The following is an 18,296-nucleotide window of genomic DNA, read 5'->3' as shown; positions in this document are numbered from 1 at the left end:
CAATGGCAGATCAGGCTCAAAGGGCCAGATGGCCGACTCCTGCTCCTATTTCTTGTGTTCTCACCACAGACTGAAATCTCTCCTGAAATATTGTCCTTCACCCATTGATGTCTTTTGCAAATATTTTCACAGGATTGAAATGGCAGAACACTTGTGTACGGAAATCTCAAACACAACAACACATCAGTTTTGCTGACTCTGTCTGGATATTTAAGGAGCGACCAAATATTTTCTTTGCAACGCCAACACATCTGTTGTCGATCCTTGGAGATGAAGAAGTATCTCATCCCAGCTGGTAATTTATTCTGTCTCTGAAATGAAGTTTTCTGTTTTTACTCTGTGAAATTCACTGGAACCAGGAGCTGAGAACGCACCAGCATTTGTTCACTGGAGATCAGTTCTTCAACTGCATTGATCGTACAAGGCATTCGAACATCTGACTTTCTGAATTGCCAGAGAATTGTTCGCAGTGAGATACCATTCTTCTTCTCTCAGTGTGGGAAGAGATTCACTCACAGGCTACCCACAGACTCGCCAGTGAGTTCACAGTGGGGAGAGGCCATTCACCCGCTCTGTGTGAGGGAGGGGAACCACTCAGTCATCTAGTCTGAAGATCCATCAGCAAGTTCACACCATAGTGAGATGCTCCACCTGTTCTGCAAGCGGAAGCCATTCTGTTATTGATGCTAAAGGTATATCAGAAAATTCACCAGTGAGAGGACATTGACCACGCCACAGTGACACCAGCGAGTTCACACCCGGGAGAAGCCATTCGCCTGCTCTGAATGTGGGAAAGGGTTCACTCAATCATCTCAACTGAATGAACACCAGCTCGTTCACACTGAAAAGATGCCGTTCACCTGCTCAGACTGTGGGAAGGGATTCACTCAATCGTCCACACTACATAGACACCAGCGAGTTCACACTGGGGAGAGGCCATTCACCTGCTCAGACCGTGGGAAGGGATTCATTCAATCAAATCACCTGCTACAACATCAGTTAGTTCACACTGGGGAGAGACCATTCACCTGCTCAGACTGTGGGAAGGGATTCAATCAGCGTTCTCAGCTCCTGACACACCAGCGAGTTCACACTGGGGAGAGGCCATTCATCTGCTCAGACTGTGGGAAGGGATTCACTCACTCGTCCGACCTACAGAGACACCAGCGAGTTCACACTGGGGAGAAGCCGTTCATTTGCTCTGAATGTGGAAACGGATTTGCTCGGTCATCTATACTGAAGTTACATCAGCGAGTTCACACTGGGGAGAAGCCGTTCACCTGCTCAGACTGTGGAAAGGGATTCACTCACTCGTCCGACCTACAGAGACACCAGCGAGTTCACACTGGGGAGAAGCCATTCACATGCTCTGAATGTGGGAAGGGATTTGCTCGGTCATCTCGTCTCTTGAAACACCAGCAAATTCACACTGGGGAGAAACCATTCATCTGCTCTGAATGTGGGAAGGGATTCAATGATTCAGCCCACCTGAAGGTACATCAGTTTGTTCACACTGCGGAGAGACCATTCACCTGCTCAGACTGTGGGAAAGGATTCATTCGGCATTCTCAACTACTGACACACCAGTTAGATCACACTGGGGAGAAACCATTCACATGCTCTGAATGTGGGAAGGGATTCACCCATTCAGCTCAAATGAGGGAACATCAGCGAGTCCACACTGGGGAATGGCCATTCACCTGCTCTGAATGTGGGAAAGGATTCACTTGGCCATCTGAACTGATTGAACGTCAGCGAATTCACACTGGGGAGAGGCCGTTCGTTTGCTCTGAATGTGGGAAAGGATTCATTCGGCGTTCTCACCTACTGACACACCAGCGAGTTCACACTGGAGAAAAGCCATTCACATGCTCTGAATGTGGGAAGGGATTTGCTCGGTCATCTCATCTCTTGAAACACCAGCAAATTCACACTGGGGAGAAACCATTCATCTGCTCTGAATGTGGGAAGGGATTCACCCATTCAGCTCAAATGAAGGAACATCAGCGAGTCCACACTGGGGAATGGCCATTCACCTGCTCTGAATGTGGGAAGGGATTCATCTGGCAATCTGAACTGATTGAACATCAGCGAATTCACACTGGGGAGAAACCGTTCATCTGCTCTGAATGTGGGAAGGGATTCGCCCGGTTATCTAATCTGAAGCAACATCAGAAACTTCACACTCGGGAGAGGCCATTCAAATGCTCTGAATGTGGGAAGGGTTTTGCTCGGTCATTTCAACTGAAGGTACACCAGCGAGTTCACACTGGGGAGAAACCTTTCAGCTGCTCTGAATGTGGGAAGGGATTCACTGAGTCATCCAAACTTGTGAGCCACTACCGAATTCACACTAGGGAGAAACTGTTCACCTGCTCAGACTGTGGGAAGGAATTCACTCGGTCATCTGAGTTTAAAATACATCAGCGAATTCACACTGGGGGATGCCACTGACCTGTTCTGAATGTGGGAAAGGATTCACTCAGACATCTCAATTAAGACTAGAAGATATAGGAGCAGAAATCAGCCATTCGGCCTTTCGAGGCTGCTCCACCTTTCAATCATGGGCTGATCCGATTCTCCAGTCATCCCCACTCCCCTGCCTTCTTCCCAAACCCTTTGATGGCCTGGCTAATCAAGAACCCATCTCTCTCTGCCTTAAATGCACCGAATGACTTGGCCTCCACAGTTGCTTATGGCAATAAATTCCACAAATTTACCACCCTCTGAGTAAAGTAACTTCTCCTCATCTCTGTTCTAAATGGATGTCCTTTGATCCTGAAGTTGTGCGCTCTTGTCATAGACTCCCCTACCATGGGGAATAACTTTCCCATATCTACTCTGTTCAGAGCTTTTAACATTCAGAATGTTTCAATGAGTTTCCCCCCCCCCCCCCCGACCCCCACCATTCTCCTGAACTCCAGGGAATACAGCCCAAGAGAAGACAGGTGCTTCTCGTATGGTAACCCTTTCATTCCTGGAGTCATTCTTGTGAATCTTCTCTGAACCCTCTCCAATGTCAGTATATCCATTCTAAAATAAGGAGCTCACTGCTCCCAATACTCCAAGTGTGGTCTCATGAGAGCCTTATAGAGCCTCAACATCACATCCCTGCTCTTATATTCTGTACCTCGAGAAATGAATGCCACCATTGCATTCGCCTTCTTCACCACCGACTCAGCCTGGAGGTTAACCTTTTGGGTATCCTGCACAAGGACTTCCAAGTTCCTTTCCAGCTCTGCATTTTGAATTCTCTCCCAATCTAAATAATCATCTGCCTGTTTATTTCTTTCACCAATATGCATGACCATACACTTTCCAACATTGTATATCATTAACTACTTCTTGGCCCATTCCCTGAAACTATCTAAATCTCTCTGCCAGCACTCTGTTTCCTCAGCACTACCCGCTCCTCCACCTATCTTTGTATCGTCGGCAAATTTTTCCACAAATCCATTAATCCAACAGTCCAAGTCATTGACATACATCATAAAAAGCAGTGGTCTCAACATCGACCACAGTGGAACTCCAGTGGTAACCGGCAGCCAGCCAGAATAGGATCCCTTTATTCCCACTCTGTTTTCTGTTGATCAGCCAATGCTCCAACCATGGTAGTAAATTCCCTCTAATTCCATGAGATTTATCTTGCTAAGCAGCCTCATGTGCAGCATCTTTCAAAGGCCCCTGAAAATCCAAGTATACCACATCAACTACATCTCCTTTGTCCACCCAACTTGTAATTTCCGCAAAGAATTGCAGTAGGTTAGTAAGGCAGGATTTTCCTTTCAGGAAACCACGCAGGCTTTGGCCTATCTTGTCATGTGCCTCCCAGTACTCCGTAATCTCATCCATAACAATCGATTCCAGCAACTTCCCAACCACTGAAGTCAGGCTTTCAGGTCTGTAGTTTCTTTTCTGCTGCCTCCCACCCTTCTTAAATAGCGGAGTAACATTTGTAATTTTCCAGTCATCAGGTACTATGCCAGAATCTATCGATTCTTGAAAGATCTTTAGTAATCCCTACGAAATCTCTCCAGCTATTTCCTTCAGAACCCGAAGGTGCATTCCATCAGGTCCAGGAGATTTATCCACCCTCAGACCTTTAACCTTTCTGAGCACCTTCTCAGTTGTAACTTTCACTGCATGTGCTTCACTTTCCTGACGCTCTTGAATGTCCGATATTCAGTACTGCAGATGTCTTCCACCGTGAAGAATCATGCAAAATACGCATTCAGTTCCTCTGCCATCTCTGTGTCTCCCATCACAATATCTCCCGTGTCATTTTCTATTGGTCGTATATCTATTCTCAACTCTCTTTTACCCAGTGGCAGCCATCCTTTAGCCAAGTCTCAGATTTGGCCACAACGTCATATTGCCAATCTAGCTGAATTTCAAGACCATCCACTTTATTTCTTATGCTGCGAGCATTCAAATACAGCACTGTGTGGTGCACCCTCTCCAAACCTGTCATGCTACGTTTTGGAGGACAGGAACCCCCGAACTTGCCGGAAAGTCTGAGGAATGGAAATGAAACTTAACTGAGAAGATGTTGGGACATGAAAGTGCATTTTGGACTGATGAGGCTGATGTTTGTTACTCCAGGATTACTTACAAAACTGTTGGAGCGACCAAGGATACCCCTTTCTGAGAGAGGTCTCGCCGGTCATCCAGTATTGAATGAACTCCGCACGTATACACAGGGGAGAAACTGTACAACTGCTCAGACTGCGGGAAGGAATTCACTCAGTCATCTCAACTGAATGAAATCAGCGAGTTCACACTGAGTAGAAGCCGTTCACCTGTTCCAACTGGGAATGAATTCACACTTTCATCTCGCCTGACTACACACCAGACTGTTTTCAGCAGTGAGAGGACGTTGTCCTGCTCAGACTGTGGGAAGGCATTCACACACTCATCCACACTGCAGAGACAGTGGCGGGTTCACACTGTGGTGAGGGTGGTCACCTGCTCTGAATGTGAGATGGGTTTCAATCAGTCATTCATCCTTGAGTCACCCTGCCGGGCTTTGACCCATCGTTAATCGGAGAGATCAGAAGCTTGAGAGGACGGAATTCACTCAAGTTCGCCAATTGAGCATTAAAGGCAGTGGTTTCAGGGCAGGTTATTTTTGAGCTTTCACCAGGGGCCAATCAACAGTCAGGCAGCAGCAAATGGAGTGACCGATGCAGGACTGGGCAGAGTTGGAGTGGAGACTTTGAGGCTTTACCTCTTTGAGGGTTCAGTCAGGACAGCCTTCGCACAGAGAAGGCAACATTATACTGGAGGTGGAAGTTTTTTTGCCCCCTTCCTCACATTTGCTCAGTTAGAACAGTCGAGATGCCAGGCAGGATAGTGGAAAGCTCCTCTTGCGGGATGTGGGAAGGCAGGAGACCCTCCTGTGTCCCTGATAACTACACCTGTGAGAAGGGCATCCAGCTTCAGCTCCGAACAATCCACATTAACGAGTGGGATCTGGAAGTGGATGAACTCCAGGTCATTCGGGAGGCTGGAGGGGTGATAGGTCAGACATATAGAGAGGTAGTTGTAACCAGGCTGCACACCACAGGAAACTGAGTGACCGTTGCGAAGTGGAAAGGGGTGGGGGGACAGCAAGTGCAGTGTACCCCTGTGTCCATCCCCCTGAACAACACATATATCACTTTGGTCACAGTTACAGATGGTAGGATAACCTGGCAAAGGAAGGTCACAGCAGGAGGGTCTCTGGCACTTAGTCTGGCTCTGAGACTGAGAAGGGGAGGGTGGAGAAGAGGCGAGCTGTGGTCATTGGTGAATCATTAGCTAAGGGAACTTACTGGATGTTCTGTTGGCGAGAATGAGATTCCAGGATGGTATGTAGCTTCCTGTGTGCTCCAGGTCTGGGTTATCTCCGGCCGAGCACTCAGCTTTGCTCAGGAGGGTGAACAGTGAAGGTCGTGATCCATATCATTGGTACCCATATGGGCTGGTAGAGTAACGAGGTTCTGCAGGAAGTGAGGTGCTAAGTTAAAGGGCAGCTCGTCCAGGGCTGTGACCACAGGTCTGTTATCTGTGCCACATGCCAAGAATAGGAAGATTATACAGTTTAACATGTGTCTAAGGATTTGGTGCAGGAGGGAGGGCATAATGTTATTGGATCATTTGAGCCCGCAAGGATTACTGTATGTACAGGAGTTTGCATTGGGGTCGAGGGGACATGGTTGCTGGAAGGTGAAGTGGGCGGACAGGTCTCTCTCTCTCTCTCAGACACACACAAACATATGCAGTGGAGTGTGAGGGAGGGGACTGGGGAGGGATAAGGGGAATGAGGAGGATGGTGTTAGGGCTCATTCACAAAGTCTCAGACTCACCCAACCGTCCCCCTCTGGAATTGGTCCCATTCCCTACCCCAGGCTGGGGGTGAGCATTGAGTTGCCTTGCCAACAAGAAACTGAATTGTTGATAGCATCTGGTTAACATCAGTAATAAATTTAAGTTGAACTTGAACATTGAAACGTATTGTTTTTAAAACTTGTACTGATGAGAAATAATCTCTGTGAAGGTCCAGGAGTGGAAAATCAACCGGTGTTCAGCTCCATTGCTCTATGCCAGACAAGAACCTCTATCTGAGTCTGTCCCATCTGTCTGTGCTTGACACGCCTCCCTCTAAAGTTTCCTTTTTCTGTACCTGTCCCAGTGTCTTTTATTTTCCTTCACAACCTCATTCTCCTGCCTGCACCCTTTAACCTTTGATGACTTTACTAATCAATGTATGTTTTATCCAAACAGGATGACTTGGCCTCTGAGCCGTCCGTGGCAATGAATTTCACAGGTCCCTCATCTGTCTAAATGCATGCTCTCTGGTATTTGACATTGTGACCCAGAAGATTAAAAGTGGCAGTTATCTACTCTATCGAGATCTTTCGTTATCTGATCAACTTCTATCAGGTCACCCTGAGCTCCTCCACTCCAGAGAAAACAGCCCAAGTTTATCCGAACTCTCCTTACACAGTAGGTTAGGATTCCAATCCACACAACATCCTGGTGAACCTGTTCTGCAATCTCCTCATTGCTGCCCCAAACACCAGTGGCGTAATGGACTTAAACTAAGTAAATAGTGAATTGTTGATTAATAAGGGTGTCAAAGGTGACTGGTAGAAGGCAGCAGCGTGGGGTTCAGAGGGGACATCCAATAGCCGTGATCGAATGGTGGAGAAGACTCAATGGACGGAATGGGTATTTCAGTTTCTACTGAATTGATGTATAGTGTTGAGATGCGAAGTGGTGGGGAGTAAGGTGCGGGTGCAGGTAAGAGTGAGTGTCCAGGTAGGAGATGGTGTTAAGCACCTTTTCACCATGTCTGGTAACGAACAACAATTAACTCAGAGTGGATCAATCATAAGTGCTTTTATGTTTATTTGCAGCAAGGGAAGACTAGCACTGCCCAGGTGCTGGTAATAGCTTTATCAAAAAGAAACAATACCATCACCCCTTTGGACACAAGTTCAAGGACAGGGTGCATTCTGTTGTCTGCTGAATCAACGTTTGGCATTCTTCCAGTCACACAGCTGCGGTTCTGCGCTCAAGTGCTCAGGTACCATCAGCATCATGTTGCACCAAGATTATTAGCAAAGCACTCCGATGCAATACAGGTTCCATTTTGTTACAGAAAGAAATGCCATTTTGGTACAACAAGTGAAGTACGTTTCCCTAGTGGTGGAGAAGCATTCCTTCACACCCCCTTACGTCACTCCCCATTTCTGTTCACACCTCTGATCCTTCACACCTCACCCTCTGTGAAAACCCTTACATCACTCCCCATTTCTGTTCACACCTCCGTTCCTGGCGGTGCTCACCATCTGTGAAAACCCTTCTTACCCAACACCCATAGTCATTTTGTAACCCCGCCTGACCCCTACACCATTTACCATCCCTGTAAAGCCTCCACCATCCACACTGGCGCAATAGCTGACAGCTGACCTGAGAAGGACACCGAGCGTGGCAGGTAGCAGCGCTCACAAAACACACTCACACCAGCTGACATTTTTTATAACCCGACCGATTTGCATGGTTATCTTGTCTAAACCGCTTCCTACCTTCCTATCTTTACCTTACCCCGGTCCCCCCACTGATCTCCGTCCTGAAACATATCCTTGCCAGCGAGGGAAGTTCTATACGCTCCCATTTACTTCCTCCCTCAGCTCCATTCTGGCTCAGAAACAGTCCTTCCAGGTGAGACAACATTTCAAAATTGGGTAAGAATAGGATGATTCGGCAGATGAATGTGTGGCTGAAGAACTGGTGCAGGGGCATTGCATCAGATCTCTGGGTCATTGGGATCTCTCCTGGGGATGCAATGATCTGTACAACAGGGACGGGTTGTATCTGAACCTGGCGGGGTCCAGTATGCTCGTGGGCAGGTTTGTTAGAGCTTGTGTTTAAAATAACTTGTCAGGGGGATGGGAACCGGAGTGTGAGTGCTGGGGATGAGGTAGCTGGTTGGCAACAGAGGTAGCGTGCAGTGAGAGTACTAGCAAGCACCATGCTGCCCTCATGCTATGAGAGACGGCACACCACACGATCAGCTTTATCTGTGCCTGCTCATGCTGTGTCTGTGCCTGATACGAGAACCTACACACTGAATAGAAGCTTCCTTCACTGTGCTATCAGAATTTGGAACAGCCTTCCAGATGCTGTGGTTGGAAACATCAGCGACGATGGGTTCCAAGCCTTCAAGAGTCGAGTGCACAAACACCTATCATCTCTGGGAGGGAAGGCACATGCTTCTTCATAAGATATGATGAAGGGGACCGGGATGGCAATGCTTGGCTGTTGGCAGGTAGGGTTAATACCTGACTTTCAAGAGCACTTTGAGTTATGTTCCGGCTGGACTTAGTCCTTAAACTGCTAGAGAACAGTGCGTAAAGAACAGATGCTGTTTTCTCCCAGTCGTGATTAGTTTTTAGTTCCAAGTGCTCCTGTCACGTTTTGTCACCCTGCAACCTTATTCTTCAATCTCTTTGAATAATGGAGGACAGCAGGTGTATAAATGTCTCTCTCCAGCAGACTTCATCATCACTCCAGTATTTCTACTATTTTTTAAAATGTTTCTTAATTGTACATATGATTTTCTTGTGTTCTATCGCTGAGCAGCGGTGAACCATCTGATTGGCCTGTCAGAGTTCTCTTTGGGAACTAGTTGACTTGATCAGCATTTCTGATCTAGCTATTGTTCACGATCACACGTAATAAACAAAAATGCAGAGGCTGATATCAGGTGAAAATTGCAGTCAACGGAATGAGTTGCACCGTTAAAGTGAGACAACATCTATAAGGGTGATGATTGCAGGGCTGAAGGAACGTGCGCAGTGTACAGAGTAACAGAGGTGAACTTGTAGCACAGTGTGATTTGAGTACATCTCCGTGTCGTGGCTGAAAGAAGATTACAACCCGGAGCTTAACGTCCAAGCAGACACGTTGTATCTAAAGGACAGGTAAGTAGGCAAAGGGGTGGGTGCCTCTGCTGGTAAATATGAAATCAAATCATCACAAAAAAAGGGCGGCAAAGGATCAGAAGATGTAAAATCTCTGTAGGTAGAGCGGAGAATCATTAAGTGTAACAAGACCCTGCGACGATTTATGTGCAGACCTCCAACCGTTGTAAGGATGTGGTCTACGAATTACAATTGGAGAGAAAATGCATGCCAAGAGGGCTATGTTACGATAGTCATGGGGGATTACAATTAGGAAAATCAGGTTAGTGTTGATTACAGAGGGGGAAATTTGTAAAATGCCAACGAGATGTCAGTTGAACACGTTGGGGATCAGCTATTCTGGATTGTGTGTTGAGCGATGAACTAGAACTGAGTGCTGATGAAATCGCAGAGCACACTCGATGGGCCGAATGGCCTGATTGTGCTGTATCATGTGGAGTTCTGGTCTGACAAACCCCTGCAATGCTGAGTGACCAAGGTTCAGTCCTGGGTGTGATGAACTGCTGCAATATCTGCAGAATCTGACATCAACAGTCCCTCGTCAACTCGCAACTAGATTTAGTTACCATCTGACAGTGACTGCAGGTCAGGGTAGGAGACAGGGGAGAGACTACATCTGCTGACCCGTCTGACAGTGACTGTAGGTCAGGGTAGGAGACAGGGGAGAGACTACATCTGCTGTCCCGTCTGACAGTGACTGTAGGTCAGGGTAGGAGACAGGGGCAGAGACTACATCTGCTGACCCGTCTGACAGTGACTGCAGGTCAGGGTAGGATACAGGGGCAGAGACTACATCTGCTGACCCGTCTGACAGTGACTGTAGGTCAGGGTAGGAGACAGGGGGAGAGACTACATCTGCTGTCCCGTCTGACAGTGACTGCGGGTCAGGGTGGGAGACAGGGGGAGAGACTAAATCTGCTGTCCCATCTGACAGTGACTGCGGGTCAGGGTGGGAGACAGGGGGAGAGACTACATCTGCTGTCCCGTCTGACAGTGACTGTAGGTCAGGGTAGGAGTCAGGGAGAGACGACATATGCTGACCCTGTCGGTATCAGCCCCAGGGTACTGAAGGCCTGTACGATCCTGTTCTCTGGTATTTTGCAGCACCATTACAATCTGAGACTGAGTCAGGAAAAGATAACGGTGCTGGGGAAGACTTCCTGCTTGGTTCCTTTACCCAATACGGTGACTCCATCTGGACTTAATGACAACAGACCAATTGCCCTCATGTGATGAAGGTGATGCAGAGGCCGGTCCAGACTTACCTCGGACCCTCTACAGTTTCCCTACCAACCTCATGAGGGAGCGGATGATACCATCATCTCCCTGTTGCAGCGAGCTCACTCCCACCGGGATGATGCTGCTGGCATTGTGAGAGTCACTGTTTTTGATTTCTTTAATGCCTTCAATACAATCCAGCCACGTTGACTGAGCAAGGGTGGCCGTAGACAAATTCACTAGCTCCTGGATTACTGCCTTCCTGACAGACAGACCCCAGTTTGTACCGCTGGGTGGTTCTCTGCCTGAGGTGGAGATGAGTGACACTGGAGCCCCACAAGGGACTGTCCTGTCTCCGTTTCTGTTCACACTGAACACCTCAGACTTTCAGTGCAACTCTGAGTCTGGCCACTAAAAGATGTTCTCTGATGACTCTGCCGTAGTTGGGTGCATCAGAGATGGGCAGGACTCGGGGTACAGAGGGCTGGTTTAACAGGATTGTGGAATAGTGAGGGAAGAATCAACTGCTCCTGAACGTGGTCAAAACCAGAGAAATGGTGATAGATTTTAGGAGGGAGAGGACTGTGATGAGTCCTGTATACATTCTGGGAGAAGAAGTTGCGATGGTGAAGGAGGACAAATACTTGGGTGTTCGCCTCGGCAAGAGACGCGACTGGAAAACCAACACCAAGACTGTTTAAAAGAACGGGATGAGCAGACTCCATTTTCTAATGAAGCCGAGATCCTTGAACACGTGAGGCAGGATTTCGCAGATCTTTTACCAGTCTGTTGTAGCGAGTGCAGTCTTCTTCGCTGTTTTACGTTGGGAAAGACTAAATAAACTCATCAGAAAGGTTGGATCCATCCTTGGCCACAACCCGGACTCTTTCGAGTGAGTGGTGGAGTGGATGTCACTGATCAAACTGTTATCGATTATGGACAATCCGGAATATCCTCTCCATGACCTACTGAATAGGCAGCAAAGCCCCCGACCCCTTTTCAACAAACTCACTCAGCTCCGCCCTCACAAGGATCGTAACAAAAATCTTCTGCGACAGGTGAACACACATCATAGTTCAATAGCCTCTGCATTGTTGTTTCATACATTATTATTGCACACTGATACAGTGTTATTGTGTACATTATTATTCTGTACTTTATTTGCAGTAAAGTCTGCCCGCTGCTTGCTGTGCTTTTAGATGTTGCTGCTGGAACGAATGAATTTCCCACTCGGAATTAATAGAGTATTTATTATTATGATTATTATTATTCTCCAGCCCTTTATCCAAACAACTTCCCAGCTCTTTACTTCACTCCTCCCCCTTTCCCGGTTTACCCTATCACCTCACCTGCCCCACATTCTGACTCCGTCCCTTCCTTTCCAGTCCTGAAGAAGGGTCTGGGTCTGAAACGCCGACTGTTCACTTCTCTCCATAGTTGCTGTCTGCCTCCCTGACTTTCCTCCAGCATTTTCCGTCTGTTGTTTTGGATTTCGGCATCTGCAGATTTCCTTCTGTTTGCTCACACGCGCATGCGCAGAGGTATGAGGTCATCCCAAATATCGCGCATGCGCTCAGTAGAGGAGAGGCTCACAAAGACCGGCCGCAGGTAGGAGAGGTCTCCGGTGGGGAATTAATCAGCGGCGTCTGAAACGTGATTGACGGGCTATTACTGTCAGCTCCTGCCGCACTGGTCCTGCACCCCAGCACAGTCCCGGTCCGTTCCCTCTTTCTCAGCCCCACGATCCGTACCCAGTGCCGCCAGGCTTTCGGCTAATGAGCGGTGGGCCGCCGCCTTTTCTGCGGCGCATGCGCATCGCTTTATTGTTCGGTGGCTGACAGACAGGTTTCTGGTTCGCAGTCCCTTCTGGGTAAAGAGGCAGCCATGGATGACACTACCAAGCGTTGTTCCCCTACAGTCGAAGGAAATGGGAGCGAATGTATCTCCCAAACACTGCCGTGTTTCAGCTATGTAAATCCGAGGATTAGTAACTCGGAACAAAAATATAGTTCCCAGTTGATCTCGGTGGAAGAGTTTACCTTCCAGTCAGTGAAAATGTCAATTAGAGCTGTATGGAAATAAAACCTTCCGTCAGATTTAGTTCTCTCTGAGTGAATAACGATATGAAACACCTTTGCCTCGATGACAAGTGGCTTGTGGCTTTTACATCACAAAAGTGCCGCAGTCCATTGAGAATAGCCACTGCCCTCCACTTTATATTCATTGGCATTGCCATCGATGGGTTTATCACTGTCAATCAGCTGGTGGAGGGTATCCGAGTAATTAGTAAATCTCCAGGATGATACATGTAGAAACAAGTGCTCTTTGTAGTCTTGTGGAACATGACTAGAACTTGAAATAATACCAAAGGACAGAGACAAATTGAGCCAAGTCTTAGGTTGATTGAAGTCAGAAATAGCACATTCTCACACAGACAGGAATACAGTCAGAGAATTTGATGGTCAGTCAGAATGTCTGATCCGTGCCTTGTTTGAAGATGAGTGCATATAGAAACATAGAAATCTACAATATATTACAGGCCCTTCGGCCCACAGTGTTGTGCCGTCCATGTAACCTATTCTAGAAACTGCCTCGGATTTCCCAACCACATTGCACTCTGCTTTCCTGAGCTCCACGTACATATCTAACAGTCTCTCAAAAGACTCCATGGTATCTGCCTCTACCATCATCGCTAGCAGTGCATTCCATGCACCTACTACTCTCTGTGTGAAAAACCTACCTCTGACATCCCCTTTAACCCTACTTCCAATACCTTAAAACTACACCAATTCAGCCCTAGGAAAAAAGTCTCTGGCTATCCACACGATCAATGCCTTTCATCATCTTATACACATCTGTCAGGTCACCTCTCATCCTCCGTCACTCCAAAGTTCACTCAACCTATTCTCATAAGGCATGTTCTCCATTCCATGCAACATCCTTGTAAATCTCCTCTGCAGTCTTTCTATGGTATCCACATCCTTCCTGTAATGAGGTAACTGAACTCAAGACTCTCAGTGAGTTTAAAGAAGGTCTTATATAGCTGTAACATTACCTCACCGATCTTGAACTCAGTTCCATGGTTGATGAAGGCCTTCTTAACAACATTGTCAATCAGCACTGCAGCTTTGAGTGTAAAATTGACATGGACCACAAGATCTCGCTGATCCTCCACATTGCCAATAGTCCCAACATAATATTGTGTTCTGTCTTCAAATTTGATGTACCGAAATAAACCACAGCACACTTATCTGGGCTGAACTCCATCTGCCAGTTCTCCATCCTACCTGCATCCTGCTGTAACCTCTGGAGAACTGTCCAGACTCTTCACAACACCCTCAACTTTTGTGTCATCAGCACCCTTCTCCTTCCTCATGAAGATCATTTATAAACATCACAAAGAGAAGGAGTCTCAGAATACATCCCTGCAGAACACCACTGGTCACCGTCCTCCATGCAGTATACAAGCCATCTACAGCCACCGTTGGCTTTGTGGGCAAGCCAATTCTGGATCCACAAAGCAAGGTCTACTTGCATCCTGGCCTCATTACTTTCTGAATGAGCCTCACATGAGGAATCTTATCAAAAGTCTTACTGAAAGCCATGTACACTATATCCAATGCTCTACATTCATCAGTGTGTTTTTTTACATCCTCAAAGAATTCAATCAGGTTCATAAGGCACGATCTGCCCTAGACAGAGCCATGCTGACTATCCCACGTCAGATTATGCTTCGACAAATGCTCATAAATCCTGCCTCTCAGGAGCTTCTCCAACAACTTGCCCTCCACTGAAGTAAGAACCACTGGTCTGTAATTTTCTGGCTGATCTCTACTCCCTTTTTTGAAAAGGGAAAAATATCTTCAAACCCTCTGGTACTTTTCCTCTCCCTATTGATATGCAAAGATCATCTCCAGAGGCTCAGCAATTTCCTCCCTCACTTCCCACAGTATCCTGGGGTATATCTCAAGTTGAGTACCCCCAACTTGTGTTGAAATTGGTAAAATGTGACGCCAGAGCTCACATTCAGAGGAAATCATACAGAAACATGTAAAATTATGGAAGGAATAGATAAGATAGAGGCAGGAAAGTTGTTTCCACTGGTAGATGAGACATTGCCTCAAAATTCGGGTAAATTGGGATGGAGATGAGGAGGAACTGCTTTTTCCAGAGAGTGGTGGATCTGTGGATTTCTCTGCCCAATGACGGAGTGGAGGCTTCCTCAGTAAATATATTTAAGACAAGATTGGATAGATTTTTGCATAGTTGGGGAATTAAGGGTTATGGGGAGAAGGCAGTCGGTGGAGATGAGTCCATGGCCAGATCAGCCATGATCTTATTCAATGGCAGATCAGGCCCTAAGGGCCAGATGGCCAACTCCTGCTCCTATTTCTTTTGTTCTGATGTTCTCACCACAGACGAAAACCTCTCCTGAAATATTGTTCTTCAGCCATTGATGTCTTTTGCAAATATTTTTACAGGTTTGAAATTGCAGAGCACTTGTGTACAGGAATCTTCAACACAACAAAACATCAGTTTTTCTGTCTCTGTCTGGATATTTAAGGAGTGACCAAATATTTTCTTTGCAACGCCAACACATCTGTTGTCGATCCTTGGAGATGAAGAAGTATCTCATCCCAGCTGGTAAATGTATTCTGTCTCTGAAATGAAGTTTTCTCTTTTTACTCTGTGAAATTCACTGGAACCGGGAACTGAGAACACACCAGCATTTGTTCACTGGAGATCAGTTCTCAACTGCATTGATTGTACAAGGCATTCAAACGTCTGACTTTCTGAATTGCCAGAGAATTGATCGCAGTGAGATATCATTCTCCTTCTCTCAGTGTGGGAAGAGATTCACTCACAGGCTACCCGCAGACACGCCAGTGAGTTCACAATGGGGAGAAGCCATTCACCCGCTCTGTGTGAGGGAGGGGAACCACTCAGTCATCCAGTAATGAAGATACATCAGCAAGTTCACACCATAGTGAGATGCTACACCTGTTCTGCAAGTGGGAAGCCATTCTGTTATTGATGCTAAAGGTATATCAGAAAATTCACCAGTGAGAGGACATTGACCTGCTCGGACGGTGGGAAGACATTCACACACTCAACCACAACACAGTGACACCAGTGAGTTCACACCGGGGAGAAGCCATTCACCTGCTCTGAATGTGGGAAAGGGTTCACTCAATCATCTCAACTGAATGAACACCAGTGAATTCACACAGAAAAGATGCCGTTCACCTGCTCAGACTGTGGGAAGGGATTCACTCACTCCTCCAAACTACAGAGACACCAGCGAGTTCACACTGGGGAGAAGCCATTCACCTGCTCAGACTGTGGGAAGGGCTTCACTCACTCCTCCAAACTACAGAGACACCAGCGAGTTCACACCGGGGAGAAGCCATTCACCTGCTCAGATTGTGGGAAGGGATTCGCTCAATCGTCCAACCTACAGACCCACCAGCGAGTTCACACTGGGGAGAAGCCATTCACCTGCTCAGACTGTGGGAAAAGATTCATTCAGTCAAATCACCTGCTACAACATCAGCTAGTTCACACTGGGGAGAGACCATTCACTTGTTCAGACTGTGGGAAGAGATTCCTTCAGTCATCTGACCTACTGACACACCGGCGAGTTCACACTGGGGAGAGGCCATTCACCTGCTCTAAATGTGGAAAGGTATTTGCTCGGTCATCTGTACTGAAGGAGCATCAGCGAGTTCACACTGGGGAGAAGCCGTTCACTTGCTCTGAATGTGGAAAGGTATTTGCTCGGTCATCTCAGCTCTTGAGACACCAGCAAATCCACTCTGGAGTGAAACCATTCCTCTGCTCAGAATGTGGGAAGGGATTCACCGATGCAGCTCAGCTGAAAGATCATCAGTTTGTTCACACTGTGGAGAGACCGTTCACCTGCTCAGACTGTGGGAAAGGATTCACTCGGCGTTCTAGACTACTGACACACCAGTTAGATCACACTGGGGAGAAACCATTCATCTGCTCAGAATGTGGGAAGAGATTCACCCATTCCGCTCAACTGAAGGAACATCAGCGACTTCACACTGGGGAATGGCCATTCACCTGCTCTGAATGTGGGAAGGGATTCACTTGGTCATCTCGACTGAAGGTGCATCAGCGAGTTCACACTGGGGAGAGACCTTTCAGCTGCTCTGAATGTGGGAAGGGATTCATTCAGTCATCCAAACTTGTGAGCCACTACCGAATTCACACTGGGAAGAAACTGTTCACCTGCTCCGATTGTGGGAAGGAATTCACTCGGTTGTCTGAGTTTAAAATACATCAGCGAATTCACACTGGGGGATGCCGCTCTCCTGTTCTAAATGTGGGAAAGGATTCACTCAGTCAATTCAATTAAGAATATAAGATATAGGGACAGAGGTCGGCTCTTCGGCCTTTCGAGGCTGCTCCGCCATTCAGTCATGGGCTGATCCAATTCTCCAGTCATCCCCACTCCCCTGCCTTCTCCCCATACCCTTTGATGCCCTGGCTAATCAAGAACCCATCTCTCTCTGTCTTAAGTGCACCCAATGACTTGGCCTCCACAATTGCATGTGGCAACAAATTCCACAAATTTACCACCCTCTGACTAAAGTAAGTTCTCCTCATCTCTTTTCTAAATGGATGACCTTTGATCCTGAGTTGTGCTCTCTTGTCCTAGATTCACCTACCATGGGAAATAACTTTCGCATATCTAATCTGTTCAGAGCTTTTAAAATTCAGAATGTTTAAATGAGATTCCCCTCACGACCCCAGCCCCCATTCTCCTAAACTCCAGGGAATACAGCCCAAGGGAAGCCAGATGCTTCTGTTATGTGTAACGCGCTGTAAGGTTTCACTGCTAATGTAGTGACTTCTTTGTAATGTTCACTGCTGAAGTAACAGTTTCTCTGCAGCAGCAATGTTCGTGTTATGGCTGGCGATAACAGGACTGTGGGATGCATGTCAGCCAATCAGGATTTTGTTGCTCTGTTTCGTGAATCTAGGAGCGTTGATTTTGTCAGAGAGAGAGAGATGGAGAGAGAAGACGCGAATGGAGAGATTTGCTAGACTGCCGGAGAGGGTGGACTCGGAGCGCGGGTCCGAAGGGCAGTAACGATCGGAGGAGGCCGATGGGGACCGATCGGCCTATCAGTGAGCTCCACTTTTGCGCACAGACTGTTTAATAAGATCGCACCCTTTATTCAATTTTGTTTCTCTACTAACCATACAGTCAAAGTAAGAGTTATAAAGCTTAATCATTTAATCGCAAAGTGTGTTCTGTTTCTTATTTCTGGGCACTAATTTGTAACAGGGGACACATCGGGCAGCATCCATCCAAACGACATTTCTTCAGTTTGGCCGGGAAGGGGGTTATCACCCCCGAGATTAAGCCGCTAGGCAAAGCGAGAATTACAATTGTGGGGGCTGCGTTCGGGATTGATTCTGTTGGATGCTGTGTAATTACCCTGAGAAATGAACCAGTGGGGCAGATATTTGTACTCCGGATGAATTGTTAATTCCACTGTTAGGTTCTGTTGAAGTTGTGATTGTGAGCGGAGACTTGATAAAATGGCGGATGCTGCTCTTGTTCTCATGCAGACC

At 47.1% G+C, this 18,296-nt stretch overlaps 1 protein-coding gene across 1 annotated transcript; it reads left to right on the top strand.

The window, feature by feature from the left end:
* The first annotated feature begins 402 nt into the window (after positions 1-402).
* On the top strand, positions 403-17,866 carry LOC140185053 (uncharacterized). Its single transcript, XM_072238270.1, is given in 4 exon segments — positions 403-2,446; positions 12,194-12,296; positions 12,444-12,558; positions 15,853-17,866. Coding segments are annotated over 4 exon segments (3,033 nt in total). The 5' UTR covers positions 403-849; the 3' UTR covers positions 17,071-17,866.
* Positions 17,867-18,296: the final 430 nt, after the last annotated feature.

Source organism: Mobula birostris, chromosome 20 (genome assembly GCF_030028105.1).
Source record: "Mobula birostris isolate sMobBir1 chromosome 20, sMobBir1.hap1, whole genome shotgun sequence".
Lineage (NCBI taxonomy): Eukaryota > Metazoa > Chordata > Chondrichthyes > Myliobatiformes > Myliobatidae > Mobula > Mobula birostris.
This window is presented reverse-complemented; position numbering and strand designations above follow the sequence as displayed.